A 22,359-nucleotide genomic window follows, 5' to 3' on the forward strand; every position below is an offset into this window, starting at 1 on the left:
CCGCCCACTTCATGAAGAATTGCATTATGGGCCCAAAGTATGGAATTAGTGTGTTCTGCTTGTAAATTTAATATTTTGGCGAATACGTACGAGATCCGGGAACTTTTGGCAAACTAAACTATATCATACTATGACCAATAAGCATACTATCTACTCAAATCACGTTGCAAATAGTACGGTTAGTGTGGTTAGTATGAGTATTAGAAAACGAACTTCCATCTGAAATGACACCCTATTGGAGGAGATGAGGGGAGACTAAGATTACCATCTGAAATGACACCCTATTGGAGGAGATGAGGAGAGTCTAGGACTACCATCTGAAATGACACCCTATTGGAGGAGATGAGGGGAGACTAAGATTACCATCTGAAATGACACCCTATTGGAGGAGATGAGGAGAGTCTAGGATTACCATCTGAACTGACACCCTATTGGAGGAGATGAGGGGGTCGAGGACTACCATCTGAAATGACACCCTATTGGAGGAGATTGTAAACATGTATTGTATATATATTGTAAACATGTATTGTGATGTTATTGGAATGTACTTACTGTATTTGCATACTCACTGTGAATGTGTCTGGGAAACTGGCTCTGAGAATTTGGCATTCAATTTAAAACCACAGAAATGTATTTGATGAATATATTGTACAGTGTTGGCCTGTTAGAGGTTAATGAGAGAGGCTGAATATCAACACAACCATCTCAGTCTATCAGCAGTTTTCTCAGTGAGAGCCTCATGTCTGGAACACATTGACCATTGAAGGACATATAAGGAGCTGTGTGACCTGTCACTCCTTTACCAATGACTTGAGAGTGTCTGAAGGACATATAAGGAGATGTGTGACCTGTCACTCCTTTACCAATGACTTGAGAGTGTCTGAAGGACATATAAGGAGCTGTGTGACCTGTCACTCCTTTACCAATGACTTGAGAGTGTCTGAAGGACATATAAGGAGCTGTTCGACCTACGTTGATCTACCTGCCCAGGAACTACAGTTAAACTAGCTAGCTGGCTCAATCTGTCACATTTACAGAAATTATGACTGATGCGAAGTACCTCTGTCAAATACATTTTCAATAAATGACAGGAAAAGGAATGGAATGTATTTGTCTGTGCATGTCTATCTCTGAATGTGTGTTGGTCTCTGTGTGTGAATGTGTCTTTGATCAGTGTGATTAGTTCAATGTAACTTCCCATTATAAATAGTGTATTTTTAACTTCATATGCTATACATTATAATCAATATTTTGGGGGGGTTTGCAGAATCATTGTCTATCATTGGTTACCCATTCTATCATGTTACCATAACAACATAGATATGACCGTCTTGCGTCCTTCTGCCGAACCTGGTTGTTGTCACACTGCCCTCTGCTGGTAGCACTGCAAAACATCACTCAAACAAATCCTGATATAAAATAATACAAAATGCACTTGTACCAGATAGAATATGAATTTATGGTCTGAATACTTGCATTAAGTGTATGAAAACGTTACATGACATAAATATGAATCTATAATATAAACTTATACATGTTGAACCAGCCCACTGTGTTGAAATAGGAAGTACATTTATAAGGAAGTAAAGGAAAAAATGGACAATATCGGTAGAAGAAAAATGTTTCTAAGGTTTGTACTGTACCGTTCTTTTACAATTTTATGGAGAAAAGTGGTTCGGAGAAGTTAGGCCATCGCAGAGAGGGGTAAGACATCCACAAAATTGTTAAATTATTACAATACTAATTTCAACTTTCAATAATGATTATTTTAGGCTTCCTTTCATTGATGCTGATTCATATCGATCAGCCTAGTCAATATGAATCAATGTTATATTATAGGCTACAGGGCTATGAGGTAGGTAGGGTATGGGCGATTGACTGCACATGACCGTGATTATTGTCTTTGCGCTCTTTCACTTCACGTAAACTAGTTTCTTTGAAAAATAAAAGTAATTCTCGTCAATTCGGGCAAGTAAAAGTGACATGCGGCAATGGGTATTGAAACTGAATGAAGGGCTTATGTGAAAAGTTTTTGCCGCGATCACAACAACTGGGAACAACTGGGAGCTCTGAAAAATACGATGTCAGCTCTCGAGAAAGAGGACGGTTCAAATCGATTTTTCCCAGTCAGATTTAGTTTTTTACCGAGATCCCTGTGGTTTTGAATGCGACATTAAGTTGATAAACTCAGAAAGGTGGTGATCTGCTTTGCTCACTAGTTACCACATCCACAAAGTAAGAAGGTCCGCCTACCCGACCAATCAGATGAGGGAGTGTGATGACGCAATAGCTTACCCGACCAATCATATGGTTGCGGGAAACGCTGCAATCTCCAAATGGGTAAATCTCGAGTTCAAGTTTTGAGGACCAAATAACGAAACACATTCAGGAACAAGAACTGGCAACGTCACTAAAATTCATAACATCTGGAAAATACAAACGTTTTGGCCAAAGAATTAAGTGGGCGTTTTTCTTTTTTTCAATAACTAGTATTTAAATGATTAGATCAACTGTTTGTTTTTTACGCACTACAAAGCCTTGACAAGAATGACGCGCTCGGCCCACTATTTATTGTTTCTGCAGTAAGTAAGGATTCACCCTCTTCAGAGAATTATTGTGTAACTTATCTGCAGGTAATCGTTGTTTTGAGCTCAAAAAGCACCTCGTAGCTGTATGTAAACCAGGGAGCGAAATGAGCAGCTCTTTCACCGATGCAATTCGGTTACCGACGTTCACCAAAAAGATCCGTTCAAAAACAACCTGTCGTTATCGAACGACCCATCACTAGTTGAAACGGGAAATATTTGTATAAGGAAGTAGAGGAAGTAACGGACGTTATCGTCGAAGAAACATGTTTCAGAGGTTTGTAGCTTTCTTTTACAATGTAATGTAGAAAAGTATTTTTGAGAAGTTAGTTCATCATAAAGAGAGAGATGATTTAGGGTTTAGGACATCCGCCAAGTTAATACAATATTTATTTAAACGTTCAAGAATGATTATTTTAGGTTTATTTACGTTGGTATTGATTCATAGTGATTAGCCTAATCAATAAGATCCAATGTGATGTGAGAAAGGCTACAGGGCTATGAGGTATGGTATTGTTGTTATAGGCTACAGGGCTATGAGGTATGGTTTTATTGTTATAGGCTACAGGGCTATGAGGTATGGTATTATTGTTATAGGCTACAGGGCTATGAGGTATGGTATTATTGTTATAGGCTACAGGGCTATGAGGTATGGTATTATTGTTATCGGTGATTGACAGCACATTAAGGTGATTATTATCTGAGGAAACTGGCTCACTTTCACTTCCCGAAAGAAGACATCGGAATTATGTATATTATGTATAGCTGTCAATAAGTAAAATAGTCTGCCTCGTCAAGTAAATGTGACGTTCAACAATGTGCGTAGGAACTATTTAAGTGTAGGGCTAAATCACATGTCAACTTTAAAGCTTTCTGGTGACAGATGAGGAAGGCAGTGGTCTGTTTGACGAACTGCAGATGCGCTCGAAATACGTCACCGGCTCATCTATGCGCGTTTTGAACCCCGGGCTGAATCATCACAACAACTTTTCTCAGAATGAAAACCCCGGTGCGCCGGGCGAGATAAACTGATCGCACCTCAAGTGAACTCAAGCAGAACATGAGTCTCTTCACTAAACCAGGGATGTGCAACTGGCGGCCCGCAACCAATAATAATAATAAAAACATTGTTTTGGAACTCAGTCTGGGTCTCAACTTCCTGTTGACCGTTAGATTAATAGAAAACACATGGTGCAGTTTGTAAATGTGGTTGAGCATCAGCAGTCAGTCTATTAGCCCATGTTAGCTGCATGTTTTTAGATTGGTAAATTAGTCTAGCGGCTAAACTTGTAGTAAGCATGGTTGAATTACCAACCGCGGTGGGTCCCATTGATCATCAGTTATCATATTAAAAACTGTTAACATTTACCTCCACTCTATGGCAACATGTCCCCATGGCAACATGAGTAGGATTATCTGTAAATCTGAAAATGTTTTCTCCTGACCCATGGGGGTGTATGGATGTGGGTATGCAGACCCACGAGACACTGAGGCCCCTCATGATGACTGACATTTTTTTGTGGCCCCCACCTTATCAATATTCTCCATCCCTGCACTAAATGATAAGGAGAGGGAACTACCTGAATTTGTCCAATAGAAACTCTCGTTGTTGAAACATTTTGCTCTCCTACCACATTAATTATCCTAACCTGCCACGTTAATTATCCTAACCTGCCACGTTAATTATCCTAACCTACGACGTTAATAATCCTAACCTGCCACATTAGTCATCCTAACCTGCCACGTTAATTATCCTTAATCTGAGGTAATGGTTAGGCACAAGGTTAGCAGTGTGGTTAAGGTCAGGTTTAAAACCTGTTTGGGATAGGGGGCAGCATTTTCATGTTTGGATGAAAAGCGTGCCCAGAGTAAACATCCTGCTACTCAGGCCCAGAAGCTAATATATGCATATTATTAGTTGTATTGGATAGAAAACAATCTGAAGTTTCTAAAACTGTTTGAATGATGTCTGTGAGTATAACAGAACTCATATGGCAGGCGAAAACCTGAGAAAAATCCAACCAGGAAGTTGGAAATCTGAGGTTTGTAGTTTTTCAACTCATTGCCTATCGAAAATACATGTTATATGTTATTGTTATTATAAATACAATATAATATGGTCATAATAGTTTATAGGTCATAATAGTTTGTAGGCCATAATAGTTTGTAGGACAAACCATTCAGACGCTACATAAGATTTTGTGAGAAAAACGATTTTCGGGATGTCTCGTGGTCTGACAAACACCGTTGAAGCTCTGCCATCTTCAACCGCAGATGCGGAAGGGCGATATCGACGGATTCATAGACGAAGCTATGGATGCAAGGACTGACCAGACATTATATCAACGTTAAATTACAGTTTTAACCATGTTTTAAGGCTACGGTGATTGTTTACAAACATTGGAGTAAAACACGCTTATATTTTGGGTTCTGATGCAGTACGACAGTTGAACTGAACTCATGAGGCATTTGTAAGTTCTATTCTTCAACAATGGATAAGTATTGTCACGAATCGGCTCAAAGCCCGTAACAAAAGGGAGACAACGTGGAGATAAGGAGTAACAAAACATATATTTATTAAATAAAGTAAACGAAGTTCAAGATACAATGGTAATGGTGTAATCAGTCATGTAAGTCAGTGTTTTGCATGAATGTGATAATGCAGGGTGTTGAAAGGTGCCAAAGCAAACAACCAAAAACCACCAAGATACACAACAAAATCCAAAAGGTGTCTGCATGGAGTCTCCTCCAAGAATGGGGAAGTGGTGTATTTGTCCTGGGAGACACTGGACCCAGGTGTTTCCCATGTAGCTGACGACCCTCCAAACTCCGCCCACCGGCATCCTAATAAGGAAACGAGAACAAAGAGAGAATACGGCAGACAGAGTGGGAGGGGCGTCACAGTATACAGTATATCATTAATTCATAAGTCCAAAAATGGATGTAGCAACTAAGGATTCTAGCTTTAAAGACCCAAAGCAGGCATGTTTATATCAATATCAAATCATTTCTGGTTAACAATTAATGAAGTACTTTGCTGTAATGGATTTCCCCCCAAAAATGGTCTGTTATGGAATCAGGGGATCCAACCAGGTAGACTAGCTGTTGTTATGTAGTCAGGGGATCCAACCAGGTAGACTAGCTGTTGTTATGGAATCAGGGGATCCAACCAGGTCGACTAGCTGTTGTTATGGAGTCAGCTAATGGGGATCCAACCAGGTAGACTAGCTGTTGTTATGGAATCAGGGGATCCAACCAGGTAGACTAGCTGTTGTTATGAAGTCAGGGAATCCAACCAGGTAGACTAGCTGTTGTTATGGAGTCAGGGGATCCAACCAGGTAGTCTAGCTGTTGTTATGAAGTCAGGAAATCCAACCAGGTAGACTAGCTGTTGTTATGGAATCAGGGGATCCAACCAGGTAGACTAGCTGTTGTTATGGAGTCAGTGGATCCAACCAGGTAGACTAGCTGTTGTTGTGGAATCAGCAAATGGGGATCCAAGTCAAATCAAATGAATAACATATTGGACTGTGTATCTTTAATAACATAGTGGACTGTGAATCTTTAATAACATAGTGGACTGTGTATCTTTAATAATATATTGGACTGTGTATCTTTAATAACATAGTGGACTGTGTATCTTTAATAACATAATGGACTGTGTATCTTTAATAACATAGTGGACTGTGTATCTTTAATAACATAGTGGACTGTGTATCTTTAATAACATATTGGACTGTGTATCTTTAATAACATAGTGGACTGTGTATGTTGGATACAATATGAAGTCGCTGATTGAACTCTTTGACCACAGATAGTAAATGTGTTGTCATTGTTTATGGTTCTTCAACAATGTTCAGAAATATTGACTGTTCTGTTATTTCTTATTGTAGCTGAGTGAGTTTTGACTTACATCAAAATTAGTCTCTCTGGGGAGAGAGAGGAGGAGACCACTGCCTCTAAAATTAGTCTCTCTGGGGAGAGAGAGGAGGGGACCACTGCCTCTAAAATGAGTATCTTTGGGGAGAGAGAGGACGGGACCACTGCCTCTAAAATGACTCAAGACACCAGTTCAAAGTGGTAAGAGATTAAATGTAAAATATACATTTCTCTTAAAGATATAAAACTAAAGGGAAAAGTGTTCCCAACATTTTTGAGAATGACACAAATATTCGTTTTCACAAAGTCTGCTGCCTCAGTGTCTTTAGATATTTTTGTCAGATGTTACTATGGAATACTGAAGTATAATTACAAGCATTTCATAAGTGTCAAAGGCTTTTATTGACAATTACATGAAGTTGATGCAAAGAGTCAATATTTGCAGTGTTGACCCTTCTTTTTCAAGACCTCTGCATTCCGCCCTGGCATGCTGTCAATTAACTTCTGGGCCACATCCTGACTGATGGCAGCCCATTCTTGCATAATCAATGCTTCTAGTTTGTCAGAATTTATGGGGTTTTGTTTGTCCACCCACCTGTTGAGGATTGACCAAAAGTTCTCAATGGGATTAAGGTCTGGGGAGTTTCCTGGCCATGGACCCAAAATATTGATATTTTTTTCTTCCCCGAGCCACTTAGTTATCACTTTTGCCTTATGATAAGGCGCTCCATCATGCTGGAAAAGGCATGGTTCGTCACCAAACTGTTTCTGGATGGTTGGGAGAAGTTGTTCTCAGAGAATGTGTTGGTACCATTCTTTATTCATGGCTGTGTTCTTAGGCAAAATTGTGAATGAGCCCACTCCCTTAGCTGAGAAGCAACCCCACACATGAATGGTCTCAGGATGCTTTACTGTTTGCATGACACAGGACTGATGGTAGCGCTCACCTTGTCTTCTCCGGACAAGCTTTTTTCTGGATGCCCCAAACAATCGGAAAGGGGATTCATCAGAGAAAATGACTTTACCCCAGTCCTCAGCAGTCCAATCCCTGTACCTTTTGCAGAATATCAGTCTGGCCCTGACTTTTTTCCTGGAGAGAAGTGGCTTCTTTGCTGCCCTTCTTGACACCAGGCCATCCTCCAAAAGTCTTCACCTCACTGTGCGTGCAGATGCACTCACACCTGCCTACTGCCATTCCTGAGCAAACTCTGTACTGGTGGTGCCCCGATTCTACAGCTGAATCAACTTTAGGAGACGGTGCTTTCGCTTTCTGGAATTTGGGAGCCCTGAAGCCTTCATTCACAACAATTGAACCGCTCTCCTTGAAGCTCTTGATGATCCGATAAATGGTTGATTTAGTTGCGATCTTACTGGCAGCATTATCCTTGCCCGTGAATCCCTTTTATTGTGCTAAGCAATGATGACGGCACGTGTTTCCTTGCAGGTAACCGTGGTTGACAGAGGAAGAACAATGATTCCAAACACAACCCTCCTTTTGAAGCTTCCAGTCTGTTATTCGAACTCAATCAGCATGACAGAGTGATCTACAGCCTTATCCTCATCAACACTCGCACCTGTGTTAAGGAGAGAATCACTGACATGATGTCGGCTGGTCCTTTTGCGGCAGGGCTGAAATGCAGTGGAAATGTTTTTGGGGGATTCAGTTCATTTGCATGGCAAAGAGGGGCTTTGAAAATCATCTGATCACTCTTCATAACATTCTGGAGTATATGCAAATTTCTATCATACAAACTGAGGCAGCAGACTTTGTGAAAATTTATATTCATTCTCAAAACTTTTGGCCATGACTGTACATCATTCATTTAAAAGGCCAAAAATTGATTTAACAATTGCAGACTGTAGCTTTAAAAGAAACATCAGGACTTCTAGAAGTTCCACTATACAGTTGTTAAAATGAAGTAGATGAGGATTTGATGTGATATTGATGAGGTGTTCTGTCTCCCTGTTTTGTTCAGTGTCCAGAAGCCCAGAGCAGAGTCACCTACAACCAGCCTGCTATCAATGAAGAGTGATCAGCCACCTGCTTTCAGCCAGGAACCATTACCAGATGACAATAATGAAGTGGAGAGTTTGGACAGTGAGGATGCATTAAAGATCACACACAACCTTCTGGACAGAAGAAGTAAGACTGTGTTTCATACAATATCACAAAGAACGGTACAAAGGCCATTATAAAACACACCAACTTATGAGTCCCAACTCTCATTGTTTTCCCACAGGTCAAACTCTGCTGACAGTCCAACAAGACGTTAAGGCTAAACTGAAACACAAGTATCAACACATATCTGAAGGAATTGGACACCATGGAAATCAAAGTTTGTTCAAGGACATCTACACAGACCTCTACATCACAGAGGGTGGAAGTGGAGGGCTCAATAATGAACATGAGATTAGACAGATCGAGATGGCATCCAAGAAACTAACCACACAAGAGACACCAATCAAATGCAACGACATCTTCAAGCCTTTACCTGGACAAGACAAACCTATCAAAACTGTGCTGACCAAAGGAATCGCTGGCATTGGAAAAACAGTCTCTGTGCAGAAGGTCATCCTTGACTGGGCAGAAGGAAAAGCAAATCAGGACGTTCATTTCATGTTTCCTCTTCCTTTCCGTGATCTGAACCTGAAAAAGGACCAATACAGTCTGATGCAACTTCTTGCCCACTACTTCTCAGAGCTGAAAGAGATTGACAGCATTGAAGATGGTGAAACCAAAACTGTTTTCATTTTTGATGGTCTGGATGAGTGTCGACTTCCTCTAGACTTCAAAAACAATGAGAAATGCTGTGATGTCACGAAACCAACCTCAGTGGACGTGCTGCTGACAAACCTCATTAAGGGGAATCTGCTTCCTTCTGCTCTCCTCTGGATTACCTCAAGGCCTGCAGCAGCCAATCAGATCCCTCCTGAGTGTGTTGACCAGGTGACAGAGGTACGAGGGTTCAATGATCCACAGAAGGAGGAGTATTTCAGGAAGAAAATCACAGATCAGAACCTGGCCAATGAAATCATCAAGCACATGAAGACATCAAGGAGCCTCCACATCATGTGCCACATGCCAGTGTTCTGTTGGTTATCAGCCACTGTCCTTGAGATGATGCTGAAAGAGGCAGAGAAGGATGACATCCCCAAAACTCTGACCCAGATGTACTCACACTTCATTCTCATCCAAATCATTGTGAAGAACAAGAAGTACAACAAAGCCACAGAGACAAACCCCGAGGAACTGTCTCAGTCAGACAAAGAGATGATCCTGAAACTGGCAAAGCTGGCTTTCCAACAGCTGCAGAAGGGCAACCTGATCTTCTATGAGGAGGACCTGAGAGAGTGTGGCCTTGATGTCACAGAGGCATCAGAGTACTCAGCATTGTGTACAGAGATCTTTAAAGAAGAATCTGGGGTGTACCAAGACAAGGTCTACAGCTTTGTGCATCTGAGCATTCAGGAGTTTCTAGCAGCAGTGCATGCTTTAGAATCATGTCTGGACAAGAAGGAAAATGTTTTCTCCCCCACTAGTGATGATGAAGAGAAGGAGTCAATCCAGTTGTCGGACTTACACAGGAGAGCAGTGGACCAGGCCTTGAAGAGTAAGAATGGACACCTGGACCTGTTCCTCCGCTTCCTTCTGGGTCTTTCACTGGAGTCCAATCAGAATCTGTTACGAGGCCTTCTGACACAGACAGGAAGTACAACACAGACCAATGAGGAAACAGTTAACAGAACAGTCAGGTACCTTTCAGACAAGATCAACCAGGAATCCTCACCAGAAAGGATCATCAACTTGTTCCACTGTCTGAATGAACTTGGTGCCAATTCTCTTGTTGAAGACATGCAGACCTCCCTGCGTTCAGGAACTCTTTCTGAAACAGAGCTTGAACCTGACCAATGTTCAGCCCTGGCTTACCTGTTACTGATGTCAGAGGAGGTGCTGGAGGAGTTTGACATGAAGACATACAACACGTCAAAGGAAGGTTATCAGAGGTTGCTGCCGGTAGTGAGAACCTGCAAGAGAGCACTGTAAGTTCTGTTATTGAGTTGATGTTTACAGTATCATTATAATGAAGGACTTGTATATCTAACAGATGATCTCCTCTCTCCAGACTGCATGGCTGTAAACTCGCATATGAATCTTGTGAGACTCTGGCCTCAGCTCTGCAGACACCAACCTCCCCCCTGAGAGAACTGGACCTCAGCTACAATGACCTGGGAGACAGAGGAGTGAAGCTGCTCTGTATTGGACTAACCAGTCCACTCTGCAACATACAGACACTAGTGTGAATTAATTATCTTCAGTATGAGTTATTATGTGGATGTTTTAAACATGTGTTAATCTTGTGTTCTTCTGCCCTCTAGTCTAGGTCAGTGTGGTCTGACAGAGGGTTGCTGTTCAGATCTGGCCTCAGTCCTGAGTTCACCCAACTCACAACTGAACCAACTGGAGCTGAGAGACAATGACCTGCAGGACTCAGGAGTTACATTGCTGTCTGCTGGACTGGAGGATCCAGACTGTAAACTACACACACTTGGGTAAGTACAGCTGTTACATTCAGATCGGTACTGAGCTTAGTAAAACAAAAACTCTCAAAATCTGATGTTTCATCACAATATTTGTGTCATGTACAAATGAATTGGTGTCCTACAAGATGATTGACACCCGTACACCAACCTAGACAGCTGTTGTGTGTCTCTTTGTAGGCTGTCTGGCTGTCTGGTCTCAGAGGAGGGCTGTACTGCTCTGTCTTCAGCTCTGAGGTCAAACCCCTCCCACCTGAAAAAGCTGGACCTGAGCTACAATCACCCAGGAGACTCTGCAGGGGGACTGCTTTCAGCTGCTCTGGTGGATCCCACATTTAAACTGATGAAGCTGAAGTAAGTCAGAATAGATGTCCTAATAGTGTGAGCAGTGGTTGTGTCATACTGTATGTAGTGTAGTAGGGTCAGTAACATGAGGACATGATGGTAGAATTAAGGGGAAGTTTACTCAGCAGGCTGAGCACTCCAACACAGCATACATCATCACCACATGAATACTCTTCTTCTGCATCTCTGATATCCTGTTGGAATTGTACTCTGTTCTGTATGCAATAGGTAGGATAGAATACCTGTATGTCTCTAGTAATGAATTGTACTCTGTTCTGTATGCAGTAGGTAGGTTATAATACCTGTATGTCTCTAGTAATGAATTGTACTCTGTTCTGTATGCAGTAGGTAGGTTATAATACCTGTATGTCTCTAGTAATGAATTGTACTCCGTTCTGTATGCAGTAGGTAGGATAGAATGCCTGTATGTCTCTAGTAATGAATTTTACTCTGTTCTGTATGCAGTAGGTAGGATAGTAATGAACTGGGATAGTGCACCAGAACACAACAATATGGTTTAAATGTTGACTGCTTTATTAGGTCTTTGTCAGTCAATAACCTGTTTCTCCTACAGTGTGGATCATGGTGGAGAGTGCTGGCTGAAATCAGGACTGAGGAAATGTAAGTCTCTTCAATCCTAATTAACTGCATATTCAGAACTATAGTAACATAGTAACCAATCAATACTTGTTCTGTACCTACAAAACAACATTTTATATGAAGATGTGGTTTGATTAAACTCTCATTTTGTCTACAGATGCCTGTCATCTCACTATGGACCCAAATACAGAAAACCCAAACCTGATACTGTCTGAGGGGAACAGAAAGGTGACACGGGTGGTGGAGAAGCAGCCTTATGAAGACCATCCAGACAGATTTGACTCTCTGTACCAAGTTCTCTGCAGAGAAGGCTTATCTGGAGGTCGTTATTACTGGGAGGTGGAGAGGGATGGTACCGGGGCTGACATTGGTGTGGTGTACAAAGGAATGAAGAGGAAGGGAAGGGAGGATGACAGTTGGATTGGATCCAATAGGGAATCCTGGTGTTTATACTGCTCTCATAGTGGTTATGAATTTAACCATTCTGCATTCTGCAGATCCATCTCTGGTCCTGATTCTGACAGAGTTGGAGTGTATCTGGACTGGTCAGCTGGTACTTTGTCCTTCTATAGTGTGTCCTCCTCTGGTACACTGACACACCTTCACACAGAACACACCACATTCACTGAACCCCTCTATCCTGGGTTTGGGGTTTACTCCTCCTCCTCAGTGACCCTGTGTCAGATAGATGACCAACACATTCAGAGGTGAGTCATAGCAATGTTTCATCATTTGTTTCCTCTGGAATCATTCCTACAATTAGATTAGTAGTAGTGGTGTGTTTTAATGGGTTCTGTTGGACCTACAGACAGTTAGATTAGTGGTAGTGGTGTGTTTTAATGGGTTCTGTTGGACCTACAGACAGTTAGATTAGTAGTAGTGGTGTGTTTTAATGCGTTCTGTTGGACCCACAGACAGTTAGATTAGTGGTGTGTTTTAATGGGTTCTGTTGGACCTACAGACAGTTAGATTAGTGGTAGTGGTGTGTTTTAATGGGTTCTGTTGGACCCACAGACAGTTAGATTAGTGATGTGTTTACAGGTGAGGACTGAGGAGCAACATGATGATTTTGAAGCATTTATTTTATCTAGTCTCACATAGCACGTGACGTCACATCTCTAGGGGGGTATGTAACTCATGATATCTGGTGACTTCACATCTCTAGGGGGGAATGTAACTCATGATACCTGGTGACGTCATCTCTAGGGGGGTATGTAACTCATGATACCTGGTGACTTCATCTCTAGGCGGGAATGTAACTCATGATACCTGGTGACTTCACATCTATAAGCAATGTCCACCTGAGGGATCCTGAGTGTCGCAGACCAGGGTTCGATCCCGGGCTGTATCGCAACCGGCCGTGAGGGCGGCGCACAATTGGCCTAGCGCTGTCCGGATTAGGGGAGGGTCTGGGGTAGGGGAGGGTTTGGCTGGTGTAGCGGAGGGTCTGAGGTATGGGAGGGTTTGGCTGGTGTAGGAGAGGTTCTGGGGTAGGGGAGGGTCTGGCTGGGGTAGGGGAGGTTCTGGAGGGGATGTTCCGGGGTAGGGGATGTTCCGGGGTAGGGGATGTTCCGGGGTAGGGGATGTTCCGGGGTAGGGGAGGTTCTGGGTTAGTGGAGGTTCTGGCTGGTGTATGCCGCCATTTTAAACAATATATTTTTCTTATTGTTCTCATCTTATTGACTTGCCTAGTTAAATAAAGGTTGAATAATACATTTAAAGAACTGTAACATCAGTATTGACTTTATGGAAGTTGACATGGTGGGTTATGTCACATTTAGGTAATGCATCCTACATAGGGAGCTGTCCAATCACCCTTTATACTCTTGTTGTATTGCTTATGAAGACTGTATGCGTAGTGGTGAGAGCGTTGGACTAGTAACCAGAAGGTTGCAAGTTCAAACCCCCTAGCTGACAAGGTACAAATCTGTGGTTCTGCCCCTGAACAGGCAGTTAACCCACTGTTCCTAGGCCGTCATTGAAAATAAGGATTTGTTCTTAACTGACTTGCCTCGTTAAATAAAGGTAAAATAAATAAAGAACAACCTTCGGTCTCCTTTTAAATAAAGGTTTAATAAAAAAATGTAATGTATGCTTTATAAAGCCTTAATAAGTTGTATTTAGTTGAATCAGTCTATCCTTCTGCTTTACCAACACCAGAGACCATGGTGGAGAGAGTTGGAACAAGCCTGGACCTGAGAAAACCAGAGACCATGGTGGAGAGAGTTGGACCAAGCCTGGACCTGAGAAAACCAGAGACCATGGTGGAGAGAGTTGGACCAAGCCTGGACCTGAGAACACCAGAGACCATGGTGGAGAGAGTTGTATCAAGCCTGGACCTGAGAACACCAGAGACCATGGTGGAGAGAGTTGGACCAAGCCTGGACCTGAGAACACCAGAGACCATGGTGGAGAGAGTTGGACCAAGCCTGGACCTGAGAACACCAGAGACCATCGTGGAGAGAGTTGGACCAAGCCTGGACCTGAGAACACCAGAGACCATGGTGGAGAGTGTTGTATCAAGTCTGGACCTGAGAAATGTGAGTAAACTAATTTAATTGTTTTAAAATCCAAATACGATGAAAGCAATCATTACACTTGATTCCCAGGCAAGGAACACAATCATGATCTATTTGGTCAAAACAAACTTAAAGGTAGAGTCAGCGATATGACGTAGATGCACAAAGTAAACGGTATTGTGGGCCGATTTCCGCAAAACAACTAAGAGCGTTGTAACACGATGCTAAACTTCTTGGCTGACACTGTTAGAGAGTGAAGAGAACATCCTAGGATCTACCAGAAATCAGACCTCAACATCTACAAAACACGGACCAGAACGATGTTGTTTCCTGCTTCCACAAACATTAATTAATATAACTCTAATGTCAGATTATGGTATGCTAATGAGTGTACATTCTGAGACTGTTGCTCACTTATATTCATTTTAGTTACAAGTCTATTTAATAATTATTAATTCATTATTACTTGAGATTGTCCATTTTAAATAACTACTTTTGACTTCAGGGATTCCTCAGAGCTGTGAGACTTGTGACCATGTTGAGGTAAGTCATAATGTCAATTCTTACTTTTACATACCTGCAGGAGTCAGGCACAGTCTCAAAGCCAGGTGTGTAGTGACCAACCATTCATACTGGGATATAGACAGTCCTGTGTTCTGCTTTAGTAATATAAACACAGTCTCACATCCAGGTGTGTACTGACCAACAATTCATACTGGTATATAGACAGTCCTGTGTTCTGCTTTAGTAATATTAAAACAGTCTCACAGCCAGGTGTGTACTGACCAAGAATTCATACTGGTATATAGACAGTCCTGTGTTCTGCTTTAGTAATATAAACACAGTCTCAAAGCCAGGTGTGTACTGACCAACCATTCATGCTGGGATATAGACAGTTCTGTGTTCTGCTTGGAGGCATGCAGGATTTTAGCTGTTGTCATATTTTGTCATTAGACAGTTTAATTGATAAATCACCATCATTCCATGTAACATTGAGTAAATACATTAGTTATAGATTAGTTACTTTGGTTAATGGGCCAGTTTCCCAGACACAGATTAAGTCTAGTCCTGGACCTTTAAGAACTTTCTATTGAAACTTCCATTGAGCATGCTTTTTAGTTCAGCACTAGACTCAATCTGTGTCCAAGAAACAGGCCCCATATGTATTACTGACATGCTTGTCCTTGTTCAGGACTCCACACACTGGCTTGAGATTGAACCCTTGACTTCCACTGTCCAGGGAGTGACAATGTTCAGGTAAAATAACTACTTTTAACATTTCATTCCACCTGCTAGTGTATTTCCCCGTTACCTTTGGGAATAGTCTTCTAATCCAACCTCTCCATTTGACCATTGACCCTCTCTACCACATATTGTTGTTGGCATAAGGCACAGGACACCCAAAGGGAGTTATGAGTGCACAGTGTCTGGGCTCCGCTGGCTGTGTGAGAGAGATGTCATTCTGAAGTATCACTTCAGGAACTGGGAACCCTACAGTCAACTTCTGAAAGACATGCAATACACACAAGGTGGTCCATTGCTGGACATCACTATGGAGTTAGGTGAACTGGAGGAAGTTCATCTGCCACACTGTGTCTGTTTAGGTAAAACCATATAGAAATAGTTTTCAGAAAGACATTTCCATGTAACTGAGTTTCACTTCTTAAATTAATTAATGAACTATTCTGGGAGTTTGAGTTTACTGTGATCTGGTACTGCATATTCTGTGTGTTTTAGTTGGATGAATAATACAATATTTGTCTTTCTGTCTCCTTTGTACTGTGTTGTTCAGGGACCAACCCTTCCCTGAGGAATGAGATGAAGATTCTTCATGTAGAGGAACATGGAGTGTCTTTAGAGGAAGTGCATGAGGTCACCAGATTCCATGCTAAGATTCTCCATCCCAAGTTCTCACCTATCTCCCTGATACTGAGATTACTGTCTTGGAACGTAGATGTCCACTGTGAGCTGATGCTCTATCTGACAGTGATAAAGGAAAAACTAATTCAACGCCTATACCTGTTCCCCAGTGACCCCGGCCAAATACAGGTGAGGTACCATTATTATAGAGATGACCTTAAACTGCACCACTGGTTCGTTATGTTGACACTCATTAAATGAAGATAAGTGTGTTGCTAGTTTTCTGAATAATGTTTGAATCAGACTATACATTGACTGGCTGGGCATTTCGTGCCTCGTTTCGCAGGCTGTGGAACAACAGGAAATAAAGTTTCAAGGGTCTAAAAGGATTCCCATCACAAGACCAGAGCGTTCCTTCAAACTGAATAGTTACTTCAGACTGAACATTCCCTGTTCAACCTCCATCACTCCACCGGTACAGTTTTAGTAGACTAAGAACATGAATCTGACATTTAAGTCACATATCTCTCTCTCTCTGTCTCTGTTCATGCTGGCAGTGTTTGGTGCATGCTGGGTATTGTATGAGCGAGTGTGAGTGTTGCCTGGAGTTAGATCGCCTGTGGTTACTTCTCTGGGTGGTTTCCTTTTTGCCACTGATTCAGGTTTTTTTCAGTGGTAGAATTAGATATATTGTATTTCTTGTTGAATTGTTTTGGTTGGGATGGCGACCCACATGGGGATGTCACTGGAAATGGGGATGGCAGTGGAGGAGATGCCCGGTACTAGTGATGTGGTACAGGAGGGGGTTCAGGTGGAGCTAGTTTCCCAGGTAGTGGAGGAGATGCCCGGTACTAGTGATGTGGTACAGGAGGGGGTTCAGGTGGAGCTAGTTTCCCAGGTAGTGGAGGAGATGCCCGGTACTAGTGATGTGGTACAGGAGGGGGTTCAGGTGGGGCTAGTCTCCCAGGTAGTGGAGGAGATGCCCGGTACTAGTGATGTGGTACAGGAGGGGGTTCAGGTGGGGCTAGTCTCCCAGGTAGTGGAGGAGATGCCTGGTACTAGTGTTGTGGTACAGGAGGGGGTTCAGGTGGGGCTAGTCTCCCAGGTAGTGGAGGAGATGCCCTGTACTAGTGATGTGGTACAGGAGGGGAGTGTTGAGAGGGATGTGGCAGAGGGGAGTCTGTGGTCTGTGGTGGGAGGGTGGGTTGAGCTGCCGCATCCCCATCCAAAGGGGCATCAGGCAGGGATGCCCAATTTCAGGACTGATATATTGTCTAAAGTTAAACTGTTACATTGGTGCCGTGACGCGGATCACTGGTTGCTGCGGAAAAGGAGGAGGTCAAAAGGGGGGTGAGTGTAACCGGTGTGAAATGGCTAGCTAGTTAGCGGTGGTGCGCGCTAATAGCATTTCAATCAGTGACGTCACTTGCTCTAAGACCTTGAAGTAGTGGTTCCCCTTGCTCTGCAAGGGCCACGGCTTTTGTGGGGCGATGGGTAACGATGCCAAGAGGGTGACTGTTGACGTGTGCAGAGCGTCCCTGGTTCGCGCCCAGGTTGGGGCGAGGGGATGGGCGTAAAGTCTAAACTGTTACACAAGGCCTGGTGGACATCTCTTCTTGGATCATGGCTTTCTGGCTTCATGCAGCCCAGAGACTGTTGTACTGTGACGGTTCTAGCTGGCTGGATACAGCCGACACATTGATGAGGAGAGCAGGCTGTTTGGCTTAGACAAGCACCTCATAGAGCTAGAGGGGGTGATTTGTCTGGTCTGACTCTATTCTATGAGTCTGTTATGCAGGCTTGGACAGTTTCCTCTTAAAGCTGGAGGGGGGTGATTTGTCTGGTCTGACTCTATTCTATGAGTCTATTATGCAGGCTTGGAGAGTTTCCTCTTAAAGCTGGAGGGGGGTGATTTGTCTGGTCTGACTCTATTCTATGAGCCTGTTATGCAGGCTTGGAGAGTTTCCTCTTAAAGCTGGAGGGGGGTGATTTGTCTGGTCTGACTCTATTCTATGAGCCTGTTATGCAGGCTTGGAGAGTTTCCTCTTAAAGCTGGAGGGGGGTGATTTGTCTGGTCTGACTCTATTCTATGAGTCTGTTATGCAGGCTTGGAGAGTTTCCTCTTAAAGCTGGAGGGGGGTGATTTGTCTGGTCTGACTCTATTCTATGAGCCTGTTATGCAGGCTTGGACAGTTTCCTCTTAAAGCTGGAGGGGGGTGATTTGTCTGGTCTGACTCTATTCTATGAGTCTGTTATGCAGGCTTGGACAGTTTCCTCTTAAAGCTGGAGGGGGGTGATTTGTCTGGTCTGACTCTATTCTATGAGTCTGTTATGCAGGCTTGGACAGTTTCCTCTTAAAGCTGGAGGGGGATGATTTGTCTGGTCTGACTCTATTCTATGAGTCTGTTATACAGGCTTGGAGAGTTTTCACCATGTTGGGGATGGGTGTCCATTCTGTGCTGAGTCTGAAACTCTGACACATCTGTTCTTACAGTGTCCCAGGTTGGTCGAGATGATTGACCTGATCACTGGTTGGTTCTCAGCTCTGGGAGAGGTTTTCTCTTCCCAAATGTTTATATTTGGGACAAAGTACAGGTTTAGTAGAAGGGGTGTTGTTATCTTACTTAACTTTGTGTCAGGGGCAGCTAAATTATCAATTTGATAGACATGAAAGAACAGTATTCGGGAACAGGGGACTGTGGACGTGGTGGGAATGCTGGAGGGGATGTTGGCAGCCAGACTGAGGGTTGAGTTTGCCTGGACAGGGGTCTGTGGACAGGGGTCTGTGGACATGGTGGGAATGCTGGAGGGGATGTTGGCAGCCAGACTGAGGGTTGAGTTTGCCTGTTACAAAATGGTTAACATTGATCTGTTTGAGAATATGGGGTATTTAGAGGCTGTTGTTTTTAGTTACTGTGGCGGAAGATTTGGTGTTGTGTTTTTAATTAATGTTTAACCATGTTTTTGTTTAACCTCTCTCGCTCTCTCTCCCTCCCTCCCCCCAGAGGATTCATCTCATACATAGAGACACCACACCAAGCTTTTTCAAGGTGGATATGGAAATTACAGGGATTGAGATGGAGTTAATCGGTGATGATGAGAGGATAGTATGGAAAGAAACTCTACAAAAATGTAGGAGAATATGTCAATCATAACTTTTTCTGACAGATGCTATTTAGAGTGATATAACCAATTTATGTTTCTTTCAGATGAATACATCACTGAAACCCATTCAACTAGTAAGTAAACATGAGAGATACAAACCAATGACTTGAGGGTCAGTCAACATGGTTTACTGTAGGACCCGGACTAGTCCTGATTATAAAAGACTGTCTTCAAGAACAATGACATCTCTTCCAGGACTTGATGTAGATTAGCCTGGTTCTGAATGTCCCAATGACATCTCCTCCAGGACTTGATGTAGATTAGCCTGGTTCTGAATGTCCCAATGACATCTCCTCCAGGACGTGATGTAGATTAGCCTGGTTCTGAATGCCCCAATGACATCTCCTCCAGGACTTGATGTAGATTAGCCTGGTTCTGAATGCCCCAATGACATCTCCTCCAGGACTTGATGTAGATCAGCCTGGTTCTGAATGCCCCAATGACATCTCCTCCAGGACTTGATGTAGATTAGCCTGGTTCTGAATGCCCCAATGACATCTCCTCCAGGACTTGATGTAGATTAGCCTGGTTCTGAATGCCCCAGTCTGTTTTTCTATGTCTGTGAAACCGTCCCTAAATGTGAATGTGTGATATGTTCAGGTCGTTATTGTAAAACAGAATGTTTTCTCAATACTTTTATTTTAGGAGTCTGCTTCTAAATGACTGAAATGTAAATGTACAAATGTAATTATTTTGTAACCTGACTCTCTCAGGTGCTGTGTTGGGGGCAGGAGGTCCGGCTGAGAGCAGTCTGACTGGTTCTGCAGTGCAGCAGCTGCGTTCTGTACGGACAGAGTTTGTGAAACGAGTATCAGGACCTGTCCTGGATGGTCTGCTGGACAGACTCCTGCAACACACAGTCATCAACCAGGAGGAAATGGAGTCAGTGAAGGTGATAGCTGAGAGGGCAGAGAAGGCACGTGACATCATCGACATGGTGTTGAGAAAAGGAACTGAGTCAAGTTACAGGATGATCAACTTATTTGGGGAACTGGACCCTTGTCTTTGTTCACAGCTTCAGATCAACAGTGTTGGGCTTCCAACCTAATGGTAGCATGGATAGTAACAGTGTTGGGGTACCAACCTAATGGTAGAATGGATAGTAACAGTGTTGGGGTACCAACCTAATGGTAGAATGGATAGTAACAGTGTTGGGGTACCAACCTAATGGTAGAATGGATAGTAACAGTGTTGGGGTACCAACCTAATGGTAGAATGGTTAGTAACAGTGTTGGGGTACCAACCTAATGGTAGAATGGACAGTAACAGTGTTGGGGTACCAACCTAATGGTAGAATGGATAGTAACAGTGTTGGGGTTCCAACCTAATGGTAGAATGGATAGTAACAGTGTTGGGGTACCAACATAATGGTAGAATGGGGACAGTAACAGTGTTGGGGTACCAACCTAATGGTAGAATGGATAGTAACAGTGTTGGGGTACCAACCTAATGGTAGAATGGATAGTAACAGTGTTGGGGTACCAACCTAATGGTAGAATGGATAGTAACAGTGTTGGGGTACCAACCTAATGGTAGAATGGATAGTAACAGTGTTGGGGTATCAACCTAATGGTAGAATGGATAGTAACAGTGTTGGGGTATCAACCTAATGGTAGAATGGGTAGTAACAGTGTTGGGGTACCAACCTAATGGACAGTAACAGTGTTGGGGTATCAACCTAATGGTAGAATGGGTAGTAACAGTGTTGGGGTACCAACCTAATGGACAGTAACAGTGTTGGGGTACCAACCTAATGGTAGAATGGACAGTAACAGTGTTGGGGTACCACCCTAATGGACAGTAACAGTGTTGGGGTACCAATCTAATGGTAGAATGGACAGTAACAGTGTTGGGGTTAAGTGTTGTAGTAACAGTGTTGATCCTGATCCTAGACCAATTAAATATAGTTTTTGGTTCCTAAAATGGTTCCATAGTGCTCTATTCACTATGTAGTGCACTAGTATCGACCAGGGCCCTATTCCCTATGTAGTGCACTACTTTAGACCAGGGCCCATAGGGCTCTATATAGGGAATAGGACTCTGGTCTAAAGTAGTGCACTATATAGGGAATAGGACTCTGGTCTAAAGTAGTGCACTACATATAGGGAATAGGACTCTGGTCTAAAGTAGTGCACTATATAGGGAATAGGGCCCTGGTCTAAAGTAGTGCACTATATAGGGAATAGGGCTCTGGTCTAAAATAGTGCACTACATAGGGAATAGGGCCCTGGTCTATAGTAGTGCACTACATAGGGAATAGGGCCCTGGTCTAAAGTAGTACCACTACATAGGGAATAGGGCTCTGGTCTAAAGTAGTACCACTACATAGGGAATAGGGTCCCATTTAGGACTATCATTTAACTTGGTGAGTATTCCACCACACTTCTGTCTGTTCACCATTGGTTGGCTGGGAAGCCTGTAAACATTCATCTAATACACACACATTAAGAATGAGACACACACACACACACAGTAACGCAAAAGCATCTACTGCCCCGTGTCCCTGAACAGGTAAATAATGTGCCAAACAAAAACCAGAACAGGTAACCAGAACAACAGGGTGAAGAAAAACAAAAAGCTCCGTTCCGTTCGTTCTGCTTCGCTGATCAGTCCTCCGTCTATCGCTAAGCAACGGTCACTAGGCTGACACTACAACCCAGAGCCATGGATACAGGAAACTGGCCCATGTCCAGCTGTAGCATACGGGTCCATACAAATAGGCTCTAATCTCAACTGGCACCCTCTTCCCTATGAAGTGCACTACTTTAGACCAGAGCTGTGAGGGAAGTAGTACATTATATAAGGAGAAGGGTGCCATTTGAGGGTGTGATCATAGACTACAGAGTTTGTGTGATTGTCTCTGGTTT

The 22,359-nt window shown here is 43.0% G+C and overlaps 1 protein-coding gene across 2 annotated transcripts; it reads left to right on the forward strand.

Moving 5' to 3' along the window:
* The first annotated feature begins 5,539 nt into the window (after positions 1–5,539).
* LOC149974635 (protein NLRC3-like) lies at positions 5,540–20,899 on the forward strand. Of its 2 annotated transcripts, XM_090209776.1 has the most exons (17): positions 6,529–6,665; positions 8,441–8,607; positions 8,705–10,505; positions 10,589–10,762; positions 10,842–11,015; positions 11,184–11,357; positions 11,923–11,969; positions 12,106–12,655; positions 14,253–14,488; positions 14,973–15,010; positions 15,660–15,724; positions 15,857–16,071; positions 16,260–16,516; positions 16,674–16,802; positions 19,333–19,459; positions 19,537–19,566; positions 20,206–20,899. In XM_090209776.1, exons 1-17 carry the CDS (start codon positions 6,595–6,597, stop codon positions 20,538–20,540), a joined length of 4,590 nt encoding a protein of 1,529 aa, XP_090065902.1. In that variant the 5' UTR covers positions 6,529–6,594; the 3' UTR covers positions 20,541–20,899. The 2 variants fall into 2 exon arrangements, with proteins under 2 accessions (XP_090065901.1, XP_090065902.1); XM_090209775.1 differs by lacking the exons at positions 14,973–15,010; positions 15,660–15,724; positions 15,857–16,071; ... (3 more) ...; positions 19,537–19,566; positions 20,206–20,899 and having other exon boundaries at positions 5,540–6,665; positions 14,109–14,511.
* Positions 20,900–22,359: the final 1,460 nt, after the last annotated feature.

Source organism: Oncorhynchus mykiss, chromosome 19 (assembly GCF_057628025.1).
Source record: "Oncorhynchus mykiss isolate SJ-2025 chromosome 19, ASM5762802v1, whole genome shotgun sequence".
In the NCBI taxonomy this organism is placed as follows: domain Eukaryota; kingdom Metazoa; phylum Chordata; class Actinopteri; order Salmoniformes; family Salmonidae; genus Oncorhynchus; species Oncorhynchus mykiss.

What these genes read in the sequence shown, in the direction of transcription:
- LOC149974635 (XM_090209776.1), top strand. Translation starts at nt 6,595, where the DNA reads ATGAGTATCTTTGGGGAGAGAGAGGACGGGACCACTGCCTCTAAAATG. An exon ending in GAAATCAGGACTGAGGAAAT is followed by an intron (nt 11,970 to 12,105) that starts GTAAGTCTCTTC and finishes TTTTGTCTACAG; the next exon opens with ATGCCTGTCATCTCACTATG. An exon ending in CAACCTCCATCACTCCACCG is followed by an intron (nt 16,803 to 19,332) that starts GTACAGTTTTAG and finishes CCCTCCCCCCAG; the next exon opens with AGGATTCATCTCATACATAG.